The sequence below is a fragment of the Rhamphochromis sp. 'chilingali' genome, assembly GCF_963969265.1.
Source record: "Rhamphochromis sp. 'chilingali' genome assembly, chromosome: 8".
Classification (NCBI taxonomy): Eukaryota; Metazoa; Chordata; class Actinopteri; order Cichliformes; family Cichlidae; genus Rhamphochromis; species Rhamphochromis sp. 'chilingali'.
The window spans coordinates 18,283,944-18,310,527 of NC_137935.1; the positions used below are offsets into that span (position 1 = coordinate 18,283,944).

At 40.3% G+C, this 26,584-nt stretch overlaps 1 protein-coding gene across 5 annotated transcripts in view; it reads right to left on the reverse strand.

The window, feature by feature from the left end:
• Positions 1–26,584, reverse strand: part of dock10 (dedicator of cytokinesis 10) — a 64,744-nt gene that overhangs the window by 35,480 nt on the left and 2,680 nt on the right. For 4 of the 5 annotated variants that reach the window (XM_080889924.1, XM_080889926.1, XM_080889923.1 and 1 more), the window contains exon 1: positions 8,983–9,461. The exons of the other annotated variant lie outside the window; for it this stretch is intronic. In XM_080889924.1, coding sequence (XP_080746050.1) covers positions 8,983–9,141 — 159 coding nt within the window. In that variant the 5' untranslated portion in view covers positions 9,142–9,461. Of the gene's footprint in view, positions 1–8,982; positions 9,462–26,584 lie in introns of those variants that run through there. 5 annotated transcript variants of the gene reach the window in all.

Consider the following 26,584-nt stretch of genomic DNA (forward strand, 5'->3'; position numbering starts at 1 on the left):
TTCTTTTGTTTTCCACTTGTCCAGTTTCCCCTAATTTTTTTAAGGACACACTGCACAACATGACGAGATATGTAAGGGCTTCGGCTTATAATTTTGGGAATCACCTTGTTGATGCAAAAATACTATTTTATACCTGTCAACCTCTGTCATTTGTGGCATTTTTAAGAGATTCAACTAAAGAAAACAAATTAGGTGTTTTCGTGACAGGCTGCTAGTCATAAAGTGCCTAAAGACTATTTAAAATTTGCTAAGTTGTCTGTTATGTGTAGGTGCAACACTGGTTTTGCTCAAGACCACCTTAAAAAGTACAAGAAAGTCTGACTACTTGGAATCAAAATAAGAAATAAGGGCTCAAGACTTCTGCATTGCACTGTATATTTTTTCTGAACCAAAGAATCAACGTAAATTAAAGATAGTTTTAATGTTCTACTTCATACTTTAGCTGATGGGGTCACAAGAGGCAAAATTGAAGCAAGGTTGTGTCATTCATGAGCTACATGTTACACGGTATAAACTTTACTATCGCCAGAGTCAACAACAGAGACATAGAAACCTACAAAATACAGAACATACAGACGCAAACAGTCAGAGTGAAATCGTTATAACAAACACACACTTAGAGCAGCCTACAAAGAGAAAAATAGCTATGTACATGACATTTCCTGTGTTGTGCCATGACATCATTAGGATCTAAAAGCGTTTTAGAGGAAGTAGTGTGTTGGTGAAGTGAGACGTTGACACACCCCACAGAACAATTCATAATAAATGTGAAGGCTAATTTTCAAGTACACTTGGATAAAAAAAGAGCAAAACCAACCACAACAACAAAAAAAAACCCCAGACTATTCAGAGAGATAAACTACGCCAGCAAATAAACGGCTGGAATTTTTTTGTAAACGAGAATTTAACAGATTATCACAGCGCCCCATACGAGACCATCTGCCTAACAGTCGACCACTGTCTAACTTTCTCTTTCTTTAAAGATATTTAGAACTATGTTGAAGCATGATGTAACTGCTCACTGAGTCACATTAATAACATTTACACATGTTTTATGATGGAGTAAATCGCTTCTGTCATTTAGAGAATAGTAACGGCGCAGCAACAGCAGCAAAGTGAGAGCAGGAGAGGCTGTGGTCAGAAAGTCAGAGGAAGTAATGATCTCTGGTTTGATTCACATGCATAATGCAGACTGAGGCTTTCAACCAGCACAGTTACAGCGCCTTCACAGCTAGAACAGGCTTCTTGGCAGACTATCAACATGAAGCACATGTAGAAGGCAAAAGTGTAACTCTACAAAAGGTGATCCCTTGACTTGTGACATTCATTTGTCTTGTTACTCCTTTAACTACACCACAGTTTATAGTTTTAATATTCATTCTTGCAGAGTAGTAAAGATCACGCTGCTTTGTATCCTTCCTGAACTAATGTTCTTTTGATTATCTAGATTTTCAGTTTCAGTTTCTTCTTGTTTCTCTATAGTCAAAGAACATTCTTAATAATAATTATAATGCAAAAATGCAAAGGTACAGCTGTTAGCTTCTCAAACATGAAAATTTCATTTTCTTCCCTGCTCTTGGTAAGCCACAAACGGAATATGTTTGCCACTGAAAGTGTTAGTTGAAGAAGAATTTTGAGCCATTTGGGTCATTGAATTAAAAAATTCATTGGAAACAACTCAAAGTTTTGTAACATTTATGGGTGAACAAATTCAAAAAACATAAAACGGACTAACTAAAAATAGGAAAAAATAACCAGCTTAAGTTCTAATACCTGAAAACAACTCAGTAAACTGACCTTAATAACTGTTTTTAAAGAAAAATCCCTCAACAGCAGTTAATCAAAATGCAATTCAAGTAAATAAATGAAAAAGAAACACAACAGGTAGGCGGTAGATTAAGCTTGACATTTTCATATCTATTACTCCATTTTGACGCATGTGACATCAGAGCTAATGTTTCAGGGAAAAGACTCCCCCCCCCCCCCCCCCCCCCAAATAACCGATCACATCTATCAGATACTGTAATGTACAGTTAGTTCATCGAATTCACGCGTCTTTAAATTCGACATGTTCTCTTCTCACTGCCTTTTCCTGTCAGAGCCTGGCTCAAGCAAACAAATGATCAAAAACACCATAAATATTGCAGAATTACAGGCACCTAATAAGAAAACACACAGGACAGTGATCTATAATCAACATTAAAATATTTAAATACTGCACTTAAGACCACAACTGATGCTACTGTAAGTTACTGAACAGAAATTATTGACATTTTATAAGAGTCCTTATAAGCAATGTGAGGCACTAAGGCACTAAGGCAAGAACACAGAGACAGAGCGAAACAAATACATACAATGCTCAGCCGGTTGAAATCCGATCGCACTCTTTTACTCTTTATTTTCTTCCTGAAGGTGATTTTGCTCCTGAAGCTCATTGCCAGCAGAATTACGTCCAAAGTTTACGCTACCGAACAAAAAAACCCAAAAAACTAGACTAAATGTGAACTGTACAAACACACATTGCGGGCATGTGCTCTGTTAGAAGTGGAAGTATCACCCAGTAGGTTTATGAGTTTGTGTCAGCACACGTGGATGTAGAGGAAGTAGATGTTTGATGTCCGACACACACACACAACCACATGCACGCACATGCACAGAGTCAGAAAATCCCCAGCAACTAAGATATCCATCAGCCGGGCTGAGCTGTTTTTAAACGTCACAATGAAACTTTCGATATTGTCGAAGACACCTCAGCAAAGATAAAGTAAAGGAATAGCTCAATGAAAACCACTGGGTTAACCTCCACGCTGGTAACTGTACAAACAGACGCAACTGGGGAACTTCTTTCTGTTTTTTGTAACAATTAAACAATATAATGCACTCACATATAATCAAAGTCAAACTCTCGCCATCTTATCTACTTCTGTCCGGTTTTATCAGTTATACAACAGCTGCTCACACAAAAACTTGCAGATAGGAAAAAAGCATGCAAGCCATTAACTTCCTGTTCTAAAGCTTGTCTGGATCCGTACATGAGACTGTCTGCAAACCAATACACACATACATATGTAAGGATATAGAAACATACTTAGGCAATCATTAAAAAAAATCACACTGAAATGCATGACAGTTAATACATGAATGCACAGAAGCAATTCGTCTCCGTCTGCTCGTACACAGGCTAACGTCCACACCCACGCACACTGACTTCCCCAGTTCAAACCTCATAGCAGAACAGAGATCTTTAAAGAGGAAACAAATTTGATGATATACATAAACATATGTATCTGCTTAGGTGTTACACGGGATCTCACCGTTATGGTTTTGCAGGATTTTAACTGGATGCATGAAGGTGATTTGGGAAGTCCTCGAAGAGCAGACGACCATGAATAAAATAGATGTAGTGTTTATATTCACCACTGTTACAAATTCTGCATGTTTTAATATAGTAAATTAAAATTGGACGTGCTATTAGCGTTGCAAATTAAACACTATTGTGCGACAGTCTTGAGCCAACTCTCATTTCTTTGTTTTGTCTTGTCATTTTTAAAGTGGTCTTGAGCAAAGACTCTCCAGGCTTTCTGAAGGTTTTCACATTTTCACATTTTTTTCTTTGGACATTGTCTGCTTTTTTCATTCATTTTCAGTGAGTCACATTGAATCCAAATGTATTTATTTTTTGTTCAACTCATCATCAGTATAGCACAGTGAGTGCCTGCAGCCATCTGTACAACTCAGCTGAGTCTATGTCATAGTTTGGGGCAGCATTTTAGACAGTGCTGTTGGGGATCTTGTTAAAATGTTTAAATATGAAGGCAGAAAAGCAACATCAGATTTTGATCCACAATGCATTACTATCTGGAAAGCGTCTGGCAACACCTTAACTTTTCAGCATGACAATGATTCCAAACAAAAAAGCCAATGCAATAAAATCCCTGGAAGGAAAACCACATGGTGGAAAACGATAAGTCATGGACTGGCCTCCCTAAAGCCCTCAAGCAGTGTGAATCAGTGTAGGATCAGCCAACATCCAAAGAAAAACTTTTGAGAAAGCTGAAGAAATATTCCTGAAGACTATTTTAATAAACTACACAAAAGCTTGCCTAGGAGAGTTTAGGCTGTGTTGTCTTATATGCTGCATTCCAGGTATGTTTGCACCTGCCTCCTGTCTTCCTAGCAGAATGTAATTGAATGAGGGCTTAAGACTTTTGCACATAACTGTCCTTTCTCAGGGATATCTCTGAAAACTTGGGCACAAGTTGTATTTCCCTGAAAGCTTTCATTTCACTTATAAAATGCAATTTCTCTTGCACAGTATGCATTATTAATTATCTAATTCAATTCCATTTTATTGATATAGCTCTAAATCACAACAACAGTTGCTCAAAGCAATTTATATTGTGAGGTAAAGACCCTGAAATAATAGAGAGAAACCCTAACAATCAAATGACCTCATTTAAGCAACTACCTGGCAACAGTGACAAGGCAAAACTTCCTTTTAACAGGAAGAAACCCCTGTCAGAATCACTCTCAGGGAGGGGCAGCCATCTGCCGTGACCAGTTGGGATTGGGAGGTAGCCAATTAGATATCTGGGTGTTGCCAATTGGTGAACTGTCTACACTATGGTGGCTTCAGGATCACATCTTGTTTGATGTGCTTTTTCTGACCTCATCAGGCAGTGACCTCCAGTTTGCAGCAGGGTGGTATGCAACTGAGTTTGCAGTAGCTGGGATGAGAGTCAGCGCCTCCATGTCTGAGACCATGGTCCTCAGCTGGAAGAGGGTGGAATGCTCACCCCATCTCATGGATGAGTTGTTGCCTCAAGTGGAAGAGTTTAAGTATCTTGGGCCGCTGTTCATGAGTGAGGGGAAATCAGAGCAGAGATTGTCATGGCATCTGCAGTGATGTGGACACTGCACCGGTCTGTTGTAGTAAGGAGAGAGCTAAGCATAAAATCTACCTTCATACCCTTACCTATGGCCACAAGATCTAGATAGTGACTAGGTGTGGGTAGCTGATTTTGCTTGATTAGCACGTATTAAGGTGAAGTGTAAAGACAGTTTCCCACATAATCAAGCTGGATGCCAGTCAGGTCACATACAAAAGTATGAAATGCAAAGGTCTCAAATGCAAAGACTTCTATTTTACTTTGAGCAAGTAATTTATTTTGCAGTCTTCAATGCAATTTATAAGATATCTTTAAAAAATTATCCAGTTGCATGTTTAATTTCATGGCTTTGATGTTTTGTATTCGAAACACAGATTACACTCTTAGTGCTGCACTCCTTCCAGTCGGCAATGCCGACACAACTAAAAAGCAGCAGTTTCATCCTCCCCTTCTTTCACTCTTTTCCTCTCCCTTGTTCTACCCCAGCTCCCTTCCGTCCTCTATAGCTTCCGCAGCTCATCAAATAGCAGAAAATGACTTTATTTTACACTCTGTTTCTCCCCAGCTTGCTTCTTTCTTCGTTCTCAACCTATTCAACATAGATTTTAACAACTTTCCGTAAGTCCCACACTCCCTCTGTTTCTTCTTTTCCTCTTGGCAGGAGTGAGGAAGAGTGGGTGCTGATGTTGGTAAACTACAGCTGTATGGAGGATGCAAATAGATCACTAGACTCGATTGCTTTCATCAAGCATATCCATGAACATAGACGTCTAATTTAGTTAAAAGAGAAAAGAAGAAAATAAATATAAGATGACATATTATTAAGCCAGATAGCTAAATAAAAAAAAGAAAAAGAAAAAAAAGGAAGATGAATTAGGTTTCCCCACTTTGCACACCATGTACACAAGCTGGTCTGTGTCATTTGTAGATTGCTAGACAGATTCAAGAGGATGTTATCTTGTAAAGGGAGAGATGTGAGAAAGTGTGACAAAAACAGAGAGGGAGAGGGAGTTTAGAAGAAGATAAATAGTGTGAGAGACTGATAGGGATTAAGAGAAAGAGGGGGACAGAGACAGCTGCTGAGACAGCACAGAGGAACAGAACCCAGACATAAGCCATCTGCTTTACATCATTATAGCAATACATGGTCTGGTAAGAGACACGGTGGAACTGATGGGGACACTTCTAAGAGAAGACATTCATTTCACGAAAAACAACATTTCTACTTCTTTTGGGGCAAGTTGGCGTGTGGAGTTAGTGGTTCAATGAGCATCTTTCACACCTCCTGCAAAATGCAAATCAAATGTTTTAAAATCCTCTTTTTTTAAGCTTCTCCATTCAGCTGTGTGAGGACCATTTTGAAAACCACAAACAGCTGTTGTTTCACAGCAAATGGACACATATTTTCCAATTTGTTTTGTTAATCCCTGACACATTATCGAAAGTCACTCAAAGAAACTAGAGACTTCAGTATGAAGAGGACTGACAGTGGCTATGGGGAAACTGCAGAATTTGCAGCCCGGTCTGACCACCACTTGTGTGGCAGCGGAGACAACGTGTCATACTTTGATGGTGAGGTGGAGGGATGGAGGTTGTTCTAGATATTTATGACATATTTATAACAAATTTATGACATCGGTTTCATGGTCACAAAGGAGTTTTTCCAAAAATGTTGAGAAATGGCTTAAGAGCCAGTCAAAAACTGAAAACAGCATTAAAAAATGGCAAACTTTTCATAACCCTTAGAGTCAGTTTTACATTGGTCCAGATCACATTTTCTACAATAAGTGAATGTGAATACTGATTGTGCAATGTAATCGCTTCAGAATAATGGCCCTACCACAGTGTACACCGGTGGCCTATAAACCTCAGTTTCACATTTGTCACAACCAAAACAGAATGAAGACTGAAGCAATTTGTTTGTTTTTATTTTTTATTGTTTTTAGGTGCATTGATGGATGCTTAAACAAGTAGATTTGTAAAATTATATGAAGTAATAAAGCTAACTGGCAGAAACCTGAAGCAGAACAAACATTTTCAAACATTGGCCATTTTCCAGAGACCTCAGTGACCCGGAAAGGGCTCAAAAGTGACAGTCGGTTGACTTATTTCTTTTTGATAAGTATGGGTGTCTATTGCCAATTGCTTTACAACCCCACACAACATTTAAAAACAAAATGTAAATGTAAAATGTAAATCAAAACAGAATGCATGATTTGTAAATCTCAGAAACCAATATTTTATTCACAGCAACTCGGTCTGAATTTGATGGAAGCAACAAATCTCAGTGGCAACTAAACGCTGGAAAAGTAAGTGGTACTAATAGGAGGGGACATTTTGAAACTTATCAAAATGATAAATGATAAGTATCTTATCATCTGCAGCACATAGTATCATCAACAGATTCAGAGAATCTGGAGAAATCTCTGTGCGCAAGGGACAAGAATGAAAATCAGTATTTGAGCCCCGTGATCTTCAGTGCATTAAAAACAGTGCCACCTGTAAAGAAAATCTCTGCATGGCCTCAGCAACACCTCCAGAAATCACTATCTGTACACACGGTTCACCATGCCACCCACAAATGTATTTTAAAGGAGCCATATATAGACATGATGCAGAAAAGCATCACGTCAACTGTAAGAAAGGCAAGGTTTTTTAATAGAAGAGTCCCGATTCTGCCTGCAGTACAAACCTTTCACTGATTAAAAACATTTGCACATTATTAAGGACTAGTGAGCAGCCAAACCAGACGAGAGAAGGAAGATATTCCTCTCCCAGATGTCCGGCAGCAGGTTTACAGACTGTTGTTAAAAGAAGAGGGGCCCTGTCCCAGCTTTTTGGAGATGTGTTGTGTTGAGATGTGAGATATGTTGCTGCCATCAAATTTTCTTAGATTAAATATTTGATATGATTTATATGTTCTATTGTGAATACAATATGGGTGTATGAGATTTGCAGACCACTGCAATCTGTTTTTATTTACATTTAGCACAGCATCCCAGCTTTTTTGGAAGTGGCATTGTATTTTTATTTAGGCTTCCAGCTGCACATTTTACAGCAAGATTTTGGCAAAGCTGCTGGCAATGATGAATGTCTCACTGTGACCTGGAAACACAACATGCTGGTGAAAAAGACTAGTTAATGCAGAGCGAGTGCACTAGTTTCAAGCACAACCTGGCCTGAATAGATCAGCTGATGCTCCTTTGCTCACAGGGATCTGCTGACTAAGATGATTTTGCAAAATAAACTATTGTGACTCTCGTTTACTACAGAGCCCAGAAAACAGGCACCAAAAGAGACGGGGTTTATGGAGTGGAGTGAAACGGGGGAAACGAAGAAACAGAAAGGGGGACTGTAAAGATCCCATTTCTGCCAAATGTCTAACATTTTTTCCACTGGGCTTACAGAAACTGGGATCACAATGGGAATTAAAAAAAATCTGGCCAAGACAAGCTGGTGCCGAGACCAAACAGATGGCTGACACGTAATGAAAACAGTCAGAAAGGAGAAACAAGTTATTTTTTTATTTCATTCATTCGGCAGTTCTCTTATCCAGTCATGGATTCTTTCATGCAGTCATTGATTCACTCAGTCAAACATCTCCCACCCAACATCTCAGTAATAGTTTTGTTTAAATAGCTATTTTTATCATCTCCTCTGTACACCATACGCAGAGAAAGCAGATTTTTTCCCACAGAAACTAGATTCCTTATGTCTGACCTTACCAACCCCCTCTCTAGTCTCCTCTTTCCATTTCCGTCCTTTAGGCTCTCAGCTGTGAGGGGAAACAGCCAGGCCCCAGTCATTGATCATATATCAAAAGCAGCAAGAGAGACAAAGGGTGTAAAAAACCAAGGCAATTAAAAAGAGGGAAAGTTTGGCAGGAGAAGTCCAAAAGTATGCAGAAGGTAATATTACAAAACAGAGAAACTTAAACAGGAATTTTACCTTAAGGTATTCATTAAATATGAAAATGTGTAAAAAAGATTTACTGTAATGAAGCACACAATTACACAACAGGAACATGCTGAAGTTCCCACAAACTGCCCACACGTGCATGCATGGAAACTTGAGGTGCACTTGTGCTGGTTACCATTACAACGATGGTCAGAGATGGGGTGGTAGTGGTATAACCTTCTAAGGTGGGCGTGGCAGCATCCAGTGACAGCTGGTCCTGTCGTGAACACATGTGACCGCAGTCGGCCCCGCCCACTGATCGCAGGAGCAGTACCACACTGGCCGAGCAACCCATAATCCAAAGCTGGAGACTCCAAGTCCAGCCTGTCCTGATTCCGTCTGGCAGTGTGAGCGTCACCTGAACTGAGGCACAGCAGTTTGCCCTGAACAGCTCAGTTCAGCCCCTGGTCCAGCCAGTGCTGCTGCACTCGGTTCAAGCCCAATGCAGTAAGTAAAGCTCCATCCTAAACTCCCTGTGCCCGTCCCAGCTTTCCTCTCCAATTTCACTTCTCCCAGTCCTGCTTTGCCAGTTTTGTTTTCGCTGAACTGCTCTGCTCCGGTGTCCTGCTCCTAATGCTGCTGAGCTAACACACTGGCAGCTTTACATGTCTCTCCCTCTCTCTTTCCCTCTTCTAATAGACACACACACACCGACTGCAGCTGTGCATGGTTCAGCCCAGCCGAGCTCATTGAACAAATCAGAGTCAGCAATAGGAGTCAGCTGACCAGAACCAGCTGCAATACACACAGACTCCTGCACACACAAACCTACATCTTTTTTTCCTGATTTTCATTCTGCTGCTATGTCCTTCCCCATTTGTCTCCCAATTACACCAGTCCTTTTCAAGTCAGAGCTCTACTGGCTCAGTTTGTGTTATTGCGGTTTATGAGCTAAGCCACAGATATGCTATCCTACATTCTGGTTGATTAGGTAAAATAAACTGTTGCTTTTTTTAAAGAAAGAGCATAGTGATTGTGATGTGTAAGCATTTGTTTTCTACAGTACATCCTGCATAATGCTCCAAATTGGAGGCTGGCAGAGAGTGAGGCTCAGTGGAGAGAGTTGTGGAGTTGTGAGAGAGGCTATTGAATGAAAAGTGGATGGAAAGTGGGAAGTGGGTGGCTTTACGGGCAAAGTCTGCAGAGGGCTGCAGAGAACAGATGAGAACTTCCATTAACTTTAGCACATAGGTAGGTATTGGGACACCAAGCGAAGTATTCCGCATAAAAAAATCTATTAAATTACTTTTAGCTGTCTCTGAGTGCCAGTGACGATCACTTTTGCCATTTTTTTTCATGTCGCCAAAACATCTGGTCTTGCTTTATTGTTCATGTTCCACTTTCACAGTGTTTGGCTTAACTGAAAGAAACAAAAAATGTGTATTCACAGAACAAAATGGTTTTCATATGTTTTACAGCAATTTGAAATTCTTCTTATTATAAAATCTTCTTTGTTTTTCTTGCGAGTTGAACTTGCTGAACCAGAAGCAGACCAAAATATAGATTTTAGGAAACTATGCCTGTAACTATTGTCAGGCAAAGGTTGTTGAAGAGGAGTTTTGCAGCTTTTGTGTTTGGTTTACTGTCAGTTATTATCACTATAAAAGTTACATACATATTTTACTAAGGAAAAATGGAGCTGAGCTGGGTCAAAGTACTACTAGCTGAGAGGCTGAGATAGACAAGAATCAATCAAACAAAAAACAAAAAAAATAAGGAACAGCACTGTTTTAGCAGATGAGAAACATATCTACTGTGATATCGCCCAATCGTTTGCAAAATCTTATCTTTATGATCGTCGCCCTATTTAGTTTTAGAAGAACGACATCATGAGACTCGCTGGATCTTTCTGAGACACTGAGAAAACCGCATGCTCATAAGAAAGTGATATGTCAATCACCAAAAATACAACCTAAAGCATGACCTCCATCACTGTCTAGTTTATGGCGACTGGGACTACAAGTTACACAATTAATATTCATGCGTGAAATTAATTGTCATGCATAAAGTCTCCAGGATGTCACCTTCCGCCCACAGAAATTGGTAAGTGGCTGAGAAAATGGATGGATTGACAATTAACCATCCATTTTCTCTTAGACCCTGAACTAATGTTTGAGACCATTATCTCATTAGGAATGTGTTTACAGGGGTCAGTAAGCAAATGAACAGCAGGGTCGTTTTCTCATAGATTTCTATAAAACCAGACTTGTTTTTATAGACAGAAGAGTTGCCCTTGAATACACCTACAGTATTCACTTTTTAGACTATACAGTCAGCCTAAAGCACCTTCTATTCACTTCTAAATACAAAGCACTAAATAAATCATAATAGCAAATAGTTAGTGCTCATTAGGAGAGAAGGCAGATTTGAAAAAGTAATTTTCCATGATGGGCGGCACAGTGGATTAGTGGTTAGCAAAGTCTCCATGTTACACAGCTATCTTGCCTCAATGCAAGAAAGTTGCCGAGTTTGAATCCACGGTCTGCTGAGGCCCTTGCATGTTCTCCATCTTTCTGCGTGGGTTTTCTCTCTGTGCTTTGGCTTCCTCCCACAGTCCAAAAACAGGTATGGGGTTGCGTACATTAATTAGGCATTGTAATTCGATTTCCTGTCTTTCTTTATTAGCCCTGCAACAGAGTGGAGACCAGAGTATACTCTCTGAACAGGTTCTAGCCCTCCCTATGACCCTGAATTGGACAAATGGATGGATGGCTAGAATATTCCACTACAATATAACTAATCAGCTCAAAATGTTGCATATTTCAAGCACTGCAATAGGAAGAATAGCAACATGGGACATTATTTTACACATTCTATCTTTACTATATAATAATTGGGTGTGTGTATGTATAAGCCCATCAGGAGAATTATAACCAGGAGACACATAATCTACAGGTTCAGGCGTTTGCACACTCCTAGTTCCCTGCAGAGTGTAGGCGGTAACCATGGTGATGTTGTTAAGTCATGATTAAGGTCATTAATGACCGTGTCAGAGTGGCAGAAAAATCACACCCCCCCACCCACATAAATGCTAATTATTATAATGCTTTACATAGCTAAATATAACACACAACGGACACCACAAAACACAAATTATTGCACGTATGCAATTGCAATTCCTCTCCCACACTGTGTACAAATATTAACATGCCCCACTCAGTAAGAGATGACAGTGCATATGACCAGTACAATGTACTATGTGGAGAGAAACATTAACCGCACCCACCACCGCCGCCTCTCTGCTTCCAAGTCCCCTGCCTCTCACTGAAGGATATTCAGAGGAACATGCCTTATAGCAGCGCAGCTATTACACACAGAACCACAGAGATGGGCTTTGTTTGTATGCCAAGCCTCCACAATGGTCCTGTCATGAAAATATGCCCACACAGCCATGCCCTCTAGTTGACAGAAAAGTCTCCGTGTTACACAGCTATCTTGATCTTGTACTCTCATTTACTCCTTCCACACACTTTCAAACTGTTTCCAAATATTACACTTCTGTAAGTACAGTTCTACTAAAAGGAGCAATTGCATGCCTACATTAACAAGTACTTCAGAACTATCCTCTAAAGAGTCTAGGTAGATGTTTTTGATATTTTTAAATAATGACATGTTATATTTAGTGAAATTTCTTTGGATAACAAGGTGATTAAAAATATCAAAATGTTTAAAAACATTTTTGTAATATTTATTTCCCACGATTTGACAAAACCTATGCTTTAAGAAGCATGTAACACTAGGAGAAATGAAGCGTGTTGGTTTGAGACTATGATGTCTTTTATTATTTAATCTTGCACATCTGAACAGAGTCATGCTTTATCGGTGTTTCACTTCACTTTCTGTCTTAAAGGAGAAGGAGAGATGATTTAACTTGGAAATTAAATGCTATTTTAGACGGCAGCTTTAGGAGAAATAACAGAAGTTATACAGACACTATTTGGAGCACACATAAGCTAATCAGTAGCCAGTAATTTTTGGGGATTTCCAAGTAAAAACTTTTAACCTTTTATAACAATTGTTATTGGAATATTCTGGCTTACTAACCTGCTCAATCAGAAATGGTGCCCGTCCATTTTTATCTTTGCGATATGTCTTTAAGTATGTCTGACTGTATGTGTGCTTACATATGCTTTTGTAGGCTTATATGTGACTGGGGTTATGTTTTGTGCAAGTTTGAACTTTTATAATAGATGACATCACTGGGGTGTGCAGGGCAGTGTGCTGCCATTTTTCTGTGGAGTTAATGTTTTCCAGCTGTAGAGCCTCAGTCTCTATAACCCCACTGCAGATTTGTTACTCTGCTAAACAACACTAGAAGTGACAAAGCAACAGTTTTGCAGGAGGTTTAATGACAGTGTGCATGCTGCAAACACACAGAGGTAAACTATTTTAGCAAAAGACAAACATAAGCCATTTTACAGACTTCAAATACCTCAGCCAACTAGGCCAAGTAGGAAACCACAGTCCATTAAAACTCCTGCACACTGCCTTGTAAGCAGTTAGCTCTGCTATAGTTAGGTTCCCTGTAGAGCTGGAGGCTGACTCATAGCAGCCGTGTTTGATGTGGTGCAGAACTCTAAAGAGTTTAGTTGGGAAAACACTAACCTGTTCCCATGGATACCACAACAGGAAGAATGCTGTCAATCAAAGGCACTTGGCTCTCAACAGACTATGCACTCATAGTGCAACTACAGCAACACAGGGTCAACCTCATTGTTGCTTAAACTACCCTCGTCGTCTCACACAGCAAGCACATGTGCAGGGTTTCACTTGTGACATTCAAAGACGTGAGTAGCTGAAGTAGGATAGAGTCAGGAGAGGAATTCTTAAGGCTCCAAGCCCCCAGATAAATACGATGGGATCACTTTCTTAGGAGTTTGTTAGGGGGATAATTTAAGGAGCCTTTTTTTCTGCACACATATGTTTCTGCAACATTTGTTCAGGTGACTTGTGGTAGTTCGTGAAAAGGAGCTTGCAGCAGAGAGGTGCTAAGGGGAGATAAAGCAAAGAAAATGTTTGCAGTTTCAGGTGTCGCTGTGTAGTACTTTTACTAACGCTAATCACATGATATCACTTGTGATAGTGCTTTTCATCCTGATGTTCTGTTCTCAGTAAAACCTCAGAGCTCGAGTGTGTCACCGCAGCACACCATCACAACACAAACAGGAAGACACACGAGATCTAAAGTGAGAAATTTTTTTTCAACTTTTTTCAACAGTGTTTTAGGCGCCTGCAGAAATGTACAGTTTATCCCCAGTTTGCAGCAGCTGTGGCCAAACAATACCTGAAAAGAATGCATTCTTAACAAAGCTGTAAGACCATCTCAATGATGTCGATTTCCTTTCCGCCACCTCGCCCTGTGCAATCTACAGGGTAAAGCGATTCATGTGATGAAATAGTGCCCTACTGCAAAACTGCAAAACTGCATCACAGCTCTCATTTGTGAATGTGCCTGTGCAGAATTATTGATCAAAGAGGAAGATACTGCGGACTCTTTCACAGATTCTGTCTGCCTCTGCACTGAGCTGGGTGAGGTTACAGGAAGCACTGACTTCAGAGCTACAACACACTGCCAATGCCATCTAGTGCTGATGACTCAATACAGCAGCCTGTGTGGCTGACGAGGAAATGCCTGTCCCCACACCCCCGTGCTGCTGTTGGTTGCCCTAGTCTATAAGAAATGACCTCCAGGAGGCGCTCTGTGCCAGAGCAACTATCTGGTCCTCTGGCAGCTGGTTTGTTTAGAAAAGGAAGCTATTAAAATGTCTTAAACTGAGAACTAAACTCCTGAGGCAGGAGGGATGTTTGGGGGAGGGGACAAAAGAGCAGATGAGATGGAGAATATGAAAGAGAGACGGCCAGTGAGGAGCAGCTGCCAGAAAATGAGCTGCATTGTTAAAAATGACAACTATTTTCTTAGTAGCCAATTATCTTACCCTGGGAAGAACGCTTCAACCCTTTGCATAGTATACATGTAGACATCTGCATATATAGGTGCGGCATTTGAACAGACCATCACCTTTACAACAGTGAATAATAAAAGAAACAGAACCTGACAGTGTGAAATTAGAGATAAGAACTCATCAGGGGTGTAATTATGTATAACATTATTAAGTGAAAGGGAAAGCTTAAAGCTGCCTGCAAAGATTGAACTTTTAAAATATACTTTCTGTTTATTGCATTGTTTATAGAGTTATATGAAATATAACAAGATGTCACTCACAAAAAAAAAACTACCATCAAGTTATTAAACCACCAGATGCTGATATTCCTCTTCTTGTAATTAGTTCTTCATGTTAGTATCGACACTTGTGTTAGCTGTGCGAAATAAGTCTCCCTTAAAGCTTCACTTGCGATACTTTTAGCATCTTATTGTCTCCTTATCTACTCTGTAAATCTGTTTGTTTTAGCTGGCACTTATTGGAGCTAATGGTAATAAAACTAGAAGGTCAAACCAGCATACACCTGTCCTCCACCCTGCTTCATGCTCACATGCATGCACTCATTCCCACATTTGGAAACATGCATCATAAGACGAATAAGAGACATATAATTAGGAAGTCATGCAGGCGGAGCGGCAGTCAGACACACAGCTATACTGTCACACAGCTTGTGTCTCATTAATTCAATCTCCCACGTGGCATCTCTCTCCACGTCTCCCCGCTGTTCTCTCCTTCCCCCCTTCCCTGTCTTGTCTGGCCACAGCAGTCAAGCGTGAACAGCTGAGGTCACCAGCTTCCTATGCGCTCAGCAATAAATATTTGTGATAATGCACGTTGATCTGGATGAAGCAGGAAGGCTTTTTATACTTTGTTCTGCGCCCCAGATAGCAGAAGCTCACACAGCAAGCGAGGCTTAAGGTAATGTGACTTAGAAAAAATAGACCAGCCCCTTTAAATTGTGCCTCTCCATCCAACAGAGAGAACATTAATCATGAACAGAGACGAGCCTTCGCTGCTGAGAGGGGAGGGTTTGCCAATATTAATCTGTTCATCAAAACTTGATATTACTGGAGAGAGTGCTACAGCAACATAATGAAGTCCACTCTGCCACAGTAGTCATAGTTGTTCCTCTGTGATCCTATCTGGACCATTTACACAGCTGTTTGGCCTCTCCTATTTCCTGTCCAGGTGAGGGAATCTCCAACCAACGAGACACTTTAATGATTTCTTGAGGCTAGCCAAATCAAACCCTGAAGTACCCCCAAATCCAAACTCTACTCCCATTGCAGCCTGGCCCACTGACACTAGGAAACCGTAACTATTCTTTGAGCAATTATCCCTAATGATTTCTGTTTCCTGTAACTCTGGTAGCTTGAAAAATGTGTCCTTACTCTGAACTTGCCATATTCATCCTAAATCGGGCCCAAGCTAATATTTACTTTTACGCAGCCATGCCAGAGACACATACCAGCACAATGGATAGTGTGATAATAAGCTACTGGGGACATAGACAGAAAAATAATATCAGCTTCATTCTAGGCTAATCAGTGAAAAATCATCATAACACCTCATATCAACCCCCAGTCTAAATCTTCACTGTTCTAGAAAAGCCCATGTGATTGCCTGAATTGCAATGAATCATTCAGTAAGAACGCCTGCGTATGACACCTACACAAAGCTTACATGTAACCTCTGTATAACCTCTAAACCAGCGCTAACAGTCTACCAGATGCCCACTCAGCTCTGCTCCCTTTCCCCGAGGTCCCAGTTTAGAATAAGGACACAGCTGTTCTTAAGACTTTTCCTCATGCGTTTTTTTATATGTGCTATCCTCCCTTACCTTTTCCTCTTTCCCTCTTCTCCCACCTCCTAAAAACTCAAAATACCTCTTCTGTCTCTCCCTCTGCCCCAAGCTTTTCTTTTCCTATTTCTTTTGCAGATTCCCTCTTTGGCTCTTTGGCTGACATTTAAGCCAAATAAAATTGATGTGTCTTGTATGTACAGAGAAAGATGCAGAGTTAAGGCACAAACTATTAGGGAGTGCAAATGCACAGTAAGCCAGTAAATCCAAAACAGAAAATGAAAAGCTAATATCAGCAATTACCAAAAACCAAAAAAAACCCCAAAAACAAAAGACTGACTACTGAGATTTTGCAGACACGTTCCCTCTAACCACGTGACATTAACTTTTTGGTTATTTTGGACATATGAAAATCATGGTAATAATGAAGCATCAAGTGAATAAGGGTCTCCAGCAGTTGTCTGATAGCCACCAGTCCCTGAGTGGTTGCAAGTGGCTGCTGCAGGTTGATGGCAGTTGCTGGGAAAATGACTGCTGAAGTCCAAAACATCAGACCTAGGAGTCCAGATTCTACAACCCTGGGAGGTTTTTGGTGCATCTGATTTCACTCAGCAAGAGTCAGCAACTTCCAGGAACCGCTGCCAACCAGTCAGGTTTTCCCCTAGCAACCAGTGGCTGTGTCATGATGGAACACTCTTGAACAATGTGACGTCATCTGACAAACCACGCTATACCATAACAAGCTATTTATTATTTTACTTTCACTTCGATTACGGTACGGCCAACTCACGAATATAGTTCAGTTTAAGAAGCAGAAATACCGACATGACGTAATGTAACCTTAACAAGGTTCATTTTTGAAACAAAAAATCTAGTGACAAAGATAACAATGGTAACGAGACAGTAAACCTTTTCAACCTTTTTAAAAACTCCCAACAAAAAATCCCAACAATTAAAAAAAAAAAATCCAACCCAGGAGATGAATATCTCAATAGTGTATTCTGTAAACTCTAATCAGCTGTGGAAACTACAAGCCACCCTGTTTACAGTCTCTGTGGTAATTTAACTGGTTCATGGGAGTGAAAAATTCCTGCTACTTTCCAAAGTGAGAAGCAATTTATTTTAAAGATAAAACTTTGTTGGACTTTTTTTAAATGATTGTCCGTTTATTCACCAAAAAAAAAGTAGCTTTATAACAGATTCCTAATTTGATTAAATGCAGCTTAATGCTGCTTACAATCCATTATAAACTGGCATTAAAAACTCCATTTAAGTCAGTTTGTGTGTGAATTTATGTTGGTATCTATTTTGCTGTCAAATGGTGTAAACAGTAAGGCGGGATTATTGCTGGGCACAACCAGAGTAAATAGGAAGAAAAAACACCTGAAAGATTCAAACATCTTGCAAAAATATGTTTGTTTGTTAGTTTACAGATTTTAAGGATGTCCTCTCCAGCTGGTGGCAGCTAAAATATTATTCCATCCTGCCAATTTGTTGCTTAATTAGATCACTCCTGGGGTTTCTCCATCTTACCCCCTCCAATCGTTGAAAAGAGTTAACGAGGAAAAGTCCTGATCATATATCAGTGCCTCAGAGTGCAAGTAAGTATGCAGATACAAGAGGGCGAAGGCAGCAGAACATGGGAGTCGAAGGGTAGCAGACGTTGCATATTCAGGCCTCCTACTCTGGAATGCAACATGAAGGAGAGAGACAACACTGCAATTCACTCACAGAGAGTTACTGAACTATTCTTAGAGCAGTATGTGAAGTGGACCCCTAACACCATCACCACCACACGACCCCCACCGTGAGGACTGTGACCAGACACTGGACAGACGGGAGCTGAGTGTCTTACTGAGGTGCGGGGCAGGATGGTGAGACTAAACCAAGAGCTTTAGAAAAAGAGAGGATAAAAGTCGAGCTCCGTGAGGCAAAGCCTGGTCGGCTAAGTCTAAATAGAGCAGTTCACTGGCTGTGAAGCCTTTCCAAAGAGCCTATTGTAAACGCACACTGGCACAATGCACGGAGCCCCGGGGACCTCTCTCGCTCTCTGTCACTCCTCCTCTCATGTGACCTCTCGCAAACACTGACATACAGGCAGGCACATACTTTCTCTCTGCCCACTTTTCCTACCTAGACTAAACAGACGTTTTTTTCTTCCAATACAATTCAAGAACTGACAGTCTGAAACTACAAGGCTACGTGTATGACATAAAAAAAGAAAAAGAATTTCCTGTGCTCACAGCCAGCAAACACTCACACTACTGACATCAATGTGCAGCGCATCATGCAGTTCAAACAGTGGGTGAATTCAGTAGAAGTCAGTGTCAGCAGTGACAGGCTCAGATATTTTCTCTTTGCTTTCATTCCTCTGTCCTTGCTGAATGAGTCATTGAGAATATCAGAGCTGACACACACCATGGCCTGGCAGTGCACGTTCCTACTGTCATTTGCCAAACGAGACTGAGTCGTCTCCAGCCATAGCCATCTCTCAGTCATAACAAATGTCAAAGAGCTATTCATCCCCTCTAATCCCTTATACATACAACATATACACTACTGTTCAAAAGTTTATAGTCAACTTCCCAGGTTGTTGAAAGAAAAGTACATTTGTAATCATTAATTTGAATTTTTTTATCATCCAGTGGTGCAGTACTTTAGCTAATGCAAGTTAATCACATTTCCTGTTACGATTTTGCTGATTAAAAAAGCTAAACAAATCAGCTAAGTATGTGTAGCATCGGCCTTTATAGCGTCAAAGTGGGTAAAAAAAAGGGGGTGACTTGTCTGTGGACAACTGAAGCTTCCACAGGGTAAGGCAAAGCCATACCCTGTGGAAGCTGTTGAAACCACTTTCCTCGTAAAGCAGGACAACGACCCAAATCACAGCTCCAAAACTGAGCTTCTGATTATTTGGTATCTGGGAAGTGCCCATCAAACTAATCAGAAAAAAGCTGTGGGAGGTGCTTCAAGAAGTCTAGAATACCACAAAAGTCACAGTCAGTCTTTAAGACAGTGATTGCTGCAAATTTACAAAGTTTGAGGGGAAAAATTATTTTTCAAATATCATTGTTTGTAAACATGAAAATATTTACTCATTACGTCCTGACATCTTTGAGAACTAGAGGGACACCCAACTATTCACTTTGAGCAAGCATTTAGTGACAAGTGACAAAACGTTATCTTAAACAGAAAGGCATGTCGGCAAGGAGGCTCAAAAAGGGCAACAATCTGCATTTACCTCTGACTCAACATAACAATTTTCAACCAAAGGGCAAAGTAATCCACAGAGACTTGGGGAAAGGAGTGAGGGCGTCAGGAATTTTAGACAATTAGGGAATTTAAGTGTATAAGAAAAGCCAGAGCAAAAGAAAAGCTAGATGGAGAGGATAGAGTTACAAATAAATGAGCTAAGTAGTAAAGGAGAAAGGGATGCTACACAGGTTGAAAAGAACAAATAGTTGGGAGTTCGCCTTGTAATCGGAAGGTTGCCGGTTCGAGCCCCGGCTTGGACAGTCTCGGTCGTTGTGTCCTTGGGCAAGACACTTCACCCGTTGCCTACTGGTGGTGGTCAGAGGGCCCGGTGGCGCCAGTGTCCGGCAGCCTCGCCTCTGTCAGTGCGCCCCAGGGTGGCTGTGGCTACAATGTAGTTGCCATCACCAGTGTGTGAATGTGTGTGTGAATGGGTGGATGACTGGATATGTAAAGCGCTTTGGGGTCCTTAGGGACTAGTAAAGCTCTATATAAATACAGGCCATTTACCATTCAAATATATGTAAAAACTGTAAAATAATATAAACCTATGTGGACACTCAGGTATAGATTTCTTAGCACGAGCTGTAAATAACTGAGAAATGCTACAGAATGAAGTGTGCAGAGGCACAAAACGCAGAGTGTCAGTGAAACGAGCATGCGGAACATCCTGTTTCACATTACCAGACACTCTGACACTTTCACAACCTCTGACACTTGCTATGCTATGCATGCAAACTGAGACTGAGATCAGCATTGTTGATGTACTAAAACATGGTCTAACCTTGCAAAAGAAAACAAGTGCGCACGCACAATAAATTTTCTGTTACCACCAAGCCTATGCTGTTGAGTCAGAATCATTCAAAGTTAATAGACATGTGCTTAATATCTGCAGTCTGACACACCTCCATTTCTCTCATGGAGACAAGTTTACAAAACACAGGAAAGTTGCACATAGAGTTGCCAAAAACCAGGAAACCATATGACTGAAGCAACTGAAACACGGTGTCCACAATGGAATCCAGAAAGGGCACATCCTTCCAAAGTATTCCCTTTAAAGTGATTATAATTTTAAAAAATTAAAGACAAAACAGTGAAGGTTGAGGTTACAACTGCCAAGGTGGTGAATGTTGCATCCTACGAGACTCAGACTGGTTCAAGTAAAATAAAATAAAAGTATTAGCATTGAAGTGTCTTGATGCATGCTCAATCATCCAGGTAAGTAGATCCCAAATTCTGTTTATCTGGACGTAGCGTTTTCAGTGGGAGAAACGTTTCGTCACTCATCCAAGTGACTTCTTCACCCTGGGTGAAATTGAGTGCAAAGAAGGTGCTGCAACAGAAACCTCCTAGTAATTGCTTTGGTTGCTAGCAGATTAGTTGCCTCTAATTATTCATATTAATCTGCAAACACTTGCTAACTACTAGGCAAGCCTGTGTGGCTGGGAGTTTTTTCACTTGACCCTACATTATTACAGGGTTGTCACAATTATACAACAAGTTAACATCACATAGCTAGCAGGCACATATCTGCAAAACCTCAACAGTATCTTAAACAACCCTCAGGCTTTGCCTCTGTAAAAACTTTGCTGATGAGTTTATGGGCAAATTTTAGACATTGTGGGAAATCCAGAAATCAAGATTATTTGTACTATGTTCATTGGCTAATGGCTCTTCAGATCCTGTTTCTTCACATCCTCTTTCAAACACCATGCTGACAACGGGGATAACACAATTAGGATTTCAAAACAGTTCAGAAATGACTGGATGACATCACGGAAGTGACGCCCATCTTTCATACCATCCGTTGCCACGATCACTACAGAGTACGAAATGTCTTTATGTTCTGTCATGTGCCTCTACAGTTAATATTTTCAAACTAAAAAATGATAGTAATTGCAGACAGTTTTATTTCATGTCACATGAAAATATTCAAAGCAGCATATGTTTTAACTTGTATAGAGTGCCCTTTTAAAATGACTGAATAAATAAAAAGTCTTAATACGCTCCACTCCAGCAGCACGGTTATTACTTCAGATTTATTTCCATGGTGTGTGTCTCCTAAGCATGATTAATGTTATACACTGCCATCTATTAATGTTAATTTTGTTGTAATTGGGGTTTGCCTTAGGAGATCATTTTGCAAACACGGTCATTCACCCAGATGTATCTTGTTTTCCTAACAGTTTCCAGGTAACGGCCTTGTGCTTATTAAAAATGTGGCATTTGCTTCGTGAAATTTCATCACTGATTTCACTGACCCGCTTCTCTGCTTTTTTTGACCATGTTTAATATTCTAATTCATAAAGGCTGTTGGGCCGACCTCAACCATAAATCCAGATAATCATTATGTAAAGTCTTGCTTTAATGGTTCCATTACAAAGTCGAGAACCAAAAGCTCCCCTCTTGATTGTTCTTGTTGGAGGAGTATCTTTTCTCATGCTGCCTTTTACACACACACACACACACACACACATATATATATATATATATCCATCCATTCACTTCCGCTTATCCTTTTCAGGGTCGCGGGGGGCGCTGGAGCCTATCCCAGCTGTCATAGGGCGAGAGGCGGGGTACACCCTGGACAGGTCGCCAGTCTGTCGCAAGGCTAACACACAAGGACAAACAACCATTCGCACTCACATTCATTTGCACATTCACACCTAGTGACAATTTGGGTTATCCAATTAACCTATCCCCACAAGCTGCATGTCTTTGGACGGTGGGAGGAAGCCGGAGTACCCGGAGGGAACCCACGCAGACACGGGGAGAACATGCAAACTCCACACAGAAAGACCCCGGCCTGATGTTGGAATTGAACTCAGGACCTTCTTGCTGTGCGGCAACAGTGCTAACCACTGTGCCACCCTATGTGTGTGTGTGTGTGTGTGTGTGTGTGTGTGTGTGTGTGTGTGTGTGTGTGTGTATATATATATATATATATATATACACACACATATACATACACATACATACATACATACATACATACACGCACGCACGCACAAACTGCAGCATGATTTCCAAAAACCCAACTTATGTAAGAGAATAACTATTGGCAGGCAAGGAAATGTTATCTCTGCTGATTTGTAAAGCAGCTTTATGTCAGAGTCAGTGGGAATAAAGGCAGCAGCGCAGCACTTCTACCTTCTGCTGTGAAGTGTGTAGACCTTTCCTCACAAACTCTAACAGTTGCACAACAATGTCCAATGGGGTGTGGGTGGGTGAGGGAGTGCTATACTTCTGCATTCAAACAACTCAAAGAGCCTAATACAACTCAAAGAATACTAAATATGCCAATACTAAGACACAATAAAATGAGAAAACACTGCAACTTAAAAGTACTAAACGTAATATTAAACACATATACATGCAAACTCATGGATGGAGTGTTTATGAGACAGTAGAGTCTAGAGTCTGAGTGCCAACTCTTTTGGGAGCGATGGGAGAGATCCTGTTCTCTTCCTACCCATCCTCCCTCATTTTCTGTTCTCGTCACGGTCTGGCTCTCTAAAATGACTGATGATTTCTGAGCCAATTATGGGCTTAATTCCACCCGTGTTCTTGTAATACCTTTCCCTGTCCAGCTGTAATAAGAGACGTGATAGATCTCCTTCACATTATACATGTAGTGCATCTTCAAACTTTTCCAAAATAAGAAAAAAAAAAGGTAATAAAAAAACAAAGTGGGTGCTCAGAGGAGGCAGTTATAGAAACAATTAAAAGAATTGGTCCTGAATGTAGCGAGCAGCAACATAAATTAATAAATGTGGCAGCTTGTAGATGTAGACGAGAGGGCGTGGGAAGAAAAGCGTGATAGATGAGATGAAGTAAGATATGCTAGAAAGAAGAAAAAAATTGAGCTGTGCGAGTGATAAGGAGCACTTCCTGTTAGAATTCCTTGCTAATTGACTTTTCTCTGTAACAAAAAGTATAGAGATGGGAGGGTAATTACTGGTTTTGTAGCCAGTTCCTTTCCTCTGCAACATTTGACTTTGACGTGAGACATGAGTCAAATTTATAAGCTGCCAGAAATTATTAAGTGCAACACGGGCAACAAGCAGCGTACCATACTGTGGTCAAGATTAAAAACCATGCCCGCATCAGATATAAAGCAGTTAAACACCTTTACTATATATATATACACATTATATATATATATATATATATATATATATATATACATACATACATATATATATATATATATGCATGCACAACTTTTATTCAGCCTAAATGGCAGCCTGGTTGCTCAGAACACCCACAAGTACCACACTGATAGCTGCAACACATGTATGCTAATAAACAGGCAGGTCGCGACTCACACACAATGCACTGCAGGCGGTTGGCATGATGTGTCATGAAGAAAAAAATGGAGGCAAACTGACAGCATGTCCCCCCCAACCACGATATACGCTTGCAACATGTTACTGGGGAACATCTTCTCAGAATTCTGCCTCACAAACAAATGAGCATGCCACGCTGTCTGACACGTTTTAGCCCGAGATAAAACATGAACACGCATGCAGAACATGAGCCTAGCACAGAAGGTAGATAAAAAAGGATAATGTCTATAGAGATTATTACAAAAACTAATTTACAGTAAGAGGAGTTTGATAACTGAAGAAAGAGAGAATGAAGAAAGAAAAAAAAGACTTGAATGGGAGGTCGAAGAAATATGGACAATGTTCCTAACATTTCAAAATAATTAAAAATTCAGGGTCACAAAACTATAGGAAGAAAAAGCATGGGAATTTTACCCAAGGCCTGAGACTATGTCGCGAGTCTGACGAGGAATTTGTTTCGGGCATTTAATAGAAGCAGTAAAAAAAGCAGTTTAAATGCCTAAAAAAATATTTGGATCTCATTTGAATGACTTTTGTTTTTCAGATCTTTAGGTGACTCCAAGACAGTCCAGAGTGCCTGTATAGTGGTGACAATACAACCAATGTAATTATCTACTTCTATGAAATTAACAATAACCCATCCATCCATCGATTCCTTTTTTTGTCAAAAGTAGCAACAGATTGTTTTGACTTGGCTTTTGTTTTGTTATGAATTATATTCAAAATCCTTGTAAATCCTAGTAATTTAAATTTTTTGTGTTTTGGACCATTAAGCCATTTCAAACAAGCCAAGTCCTATTAAGATGTGATCTCGAGCTTGAACAATTCTGTTATTGAAAAATTAACCGCATGAAAAACAAAGAGATGATTAATTAATAATAAAACTGATTAGCGGTTGCCAGCCATGTCCAATCAGATTAGAAATGATTTTATCAGAGTGACGGCTCAGGCCGAGAGGCTTGGAGAGAGTGTTAGAGAGATGCAAAGCTGAGATGGTTTGGACATGTGCAGAGGAGGGATAGTGGATATATTGGGCAAAGGGTATAGAACATGGAGCTGGATGGCGTAAGGGTATGATGGAGGCAGATGATCCAGTGGTGCAACACCCTAAAGAAGTGGCCAAAAGAAGAAGAAGAAGACAAACCCAATCAAATAGAACAAACGGTCAGTCTTTAAGAGATTGCTTGAAATAGTCAATAGAAGGGAAATGGTGGTCTACTTTATTCATAAAATAACATGTAGCATGCAGCAATGCAAGGTTATACAGTCTTCTGCATTTAAAAAGCTTCAGTACATCTGGAAACCTTGTAATGATCGTACACATTCGGTAGCTTATGATATTCTTTGACTATGACTGCACAAACAGATGCTGGTTAGTAATAACGTTGAAAATTCTCAGGAGCTGCCCAGAGATTCAAACTGAGCACCAAAAATAGCCAATATGTGACCATGCCTGAAGCTAGTGGTACCATAAGGCCATCAAGAGTGCCAAGAGCAGGCAAGGACAGGAACCTGGTGATATTACACCAAATACCGGATACCATTAATCTTGTGAGCATACGTATGTCCGAAAAAGTAAAGGTGACTGAGGATAAGGAACCTTTTCCTACTGAGCAAACACTGTAGCTGCAGTGAGATGCCAGGGTGGGCATGTTGGCACCGATCTCTGGCTGTGTGGTTAGTGTAGCTGGCATCCTGGAGGCATGGTATGACATGTGGTTCATCCCAGCAAGCAGCCAGAGTCACAACAAGAATGACACTTGTGTCTACACTACCATGCTGCTCACTTTTTACTTAGAGCCATCATAAACACTCTCACTTAGCTACCAAAAATCAGCAGCTGTAGATTTTTATGTATATTTTGTTAAAAGGTTTTCAGGACAAATTAGCTTCATTATCTTATATATTAAACATATGTTGGCTATACTATTTTTTCTTTATGTTTTATTTGGTGTACAGCAGTTCACTGGCAGACAGAGCCCAGGAAATATGTAACCGAAGATCCCATGGTTTCTGGGGTTGTTGTTTTTTTAACAAATTGTAACCACTATTACATTCTTCCTTCTTGTATCTATCAACCTTTCCATTTTCCCTGCATGTACAAATGGGTGGGCAAACCACTCTGAGAAACACTGAAGTAATCATAGAGTAGTGATTGCTTTCACAGAGCAGTTCTTCAGAACAAAATGCAGCGTTCACCAAGGGGATTTACCAGTAACCGTGTACGCGACACACCTAAAAATGCACGCACACAGACTTCAAAAACTGATCTAGAGCAGTAGTTCAATCAGAAACAAACAGGAAAACAGCCCTGGAAGCAAGTCAAATATGGAAGAAACAGTGAAGGGGATGATGTGAGGTCAGGTTAGGCAGGGAGGGTGACACTAGCTGAAC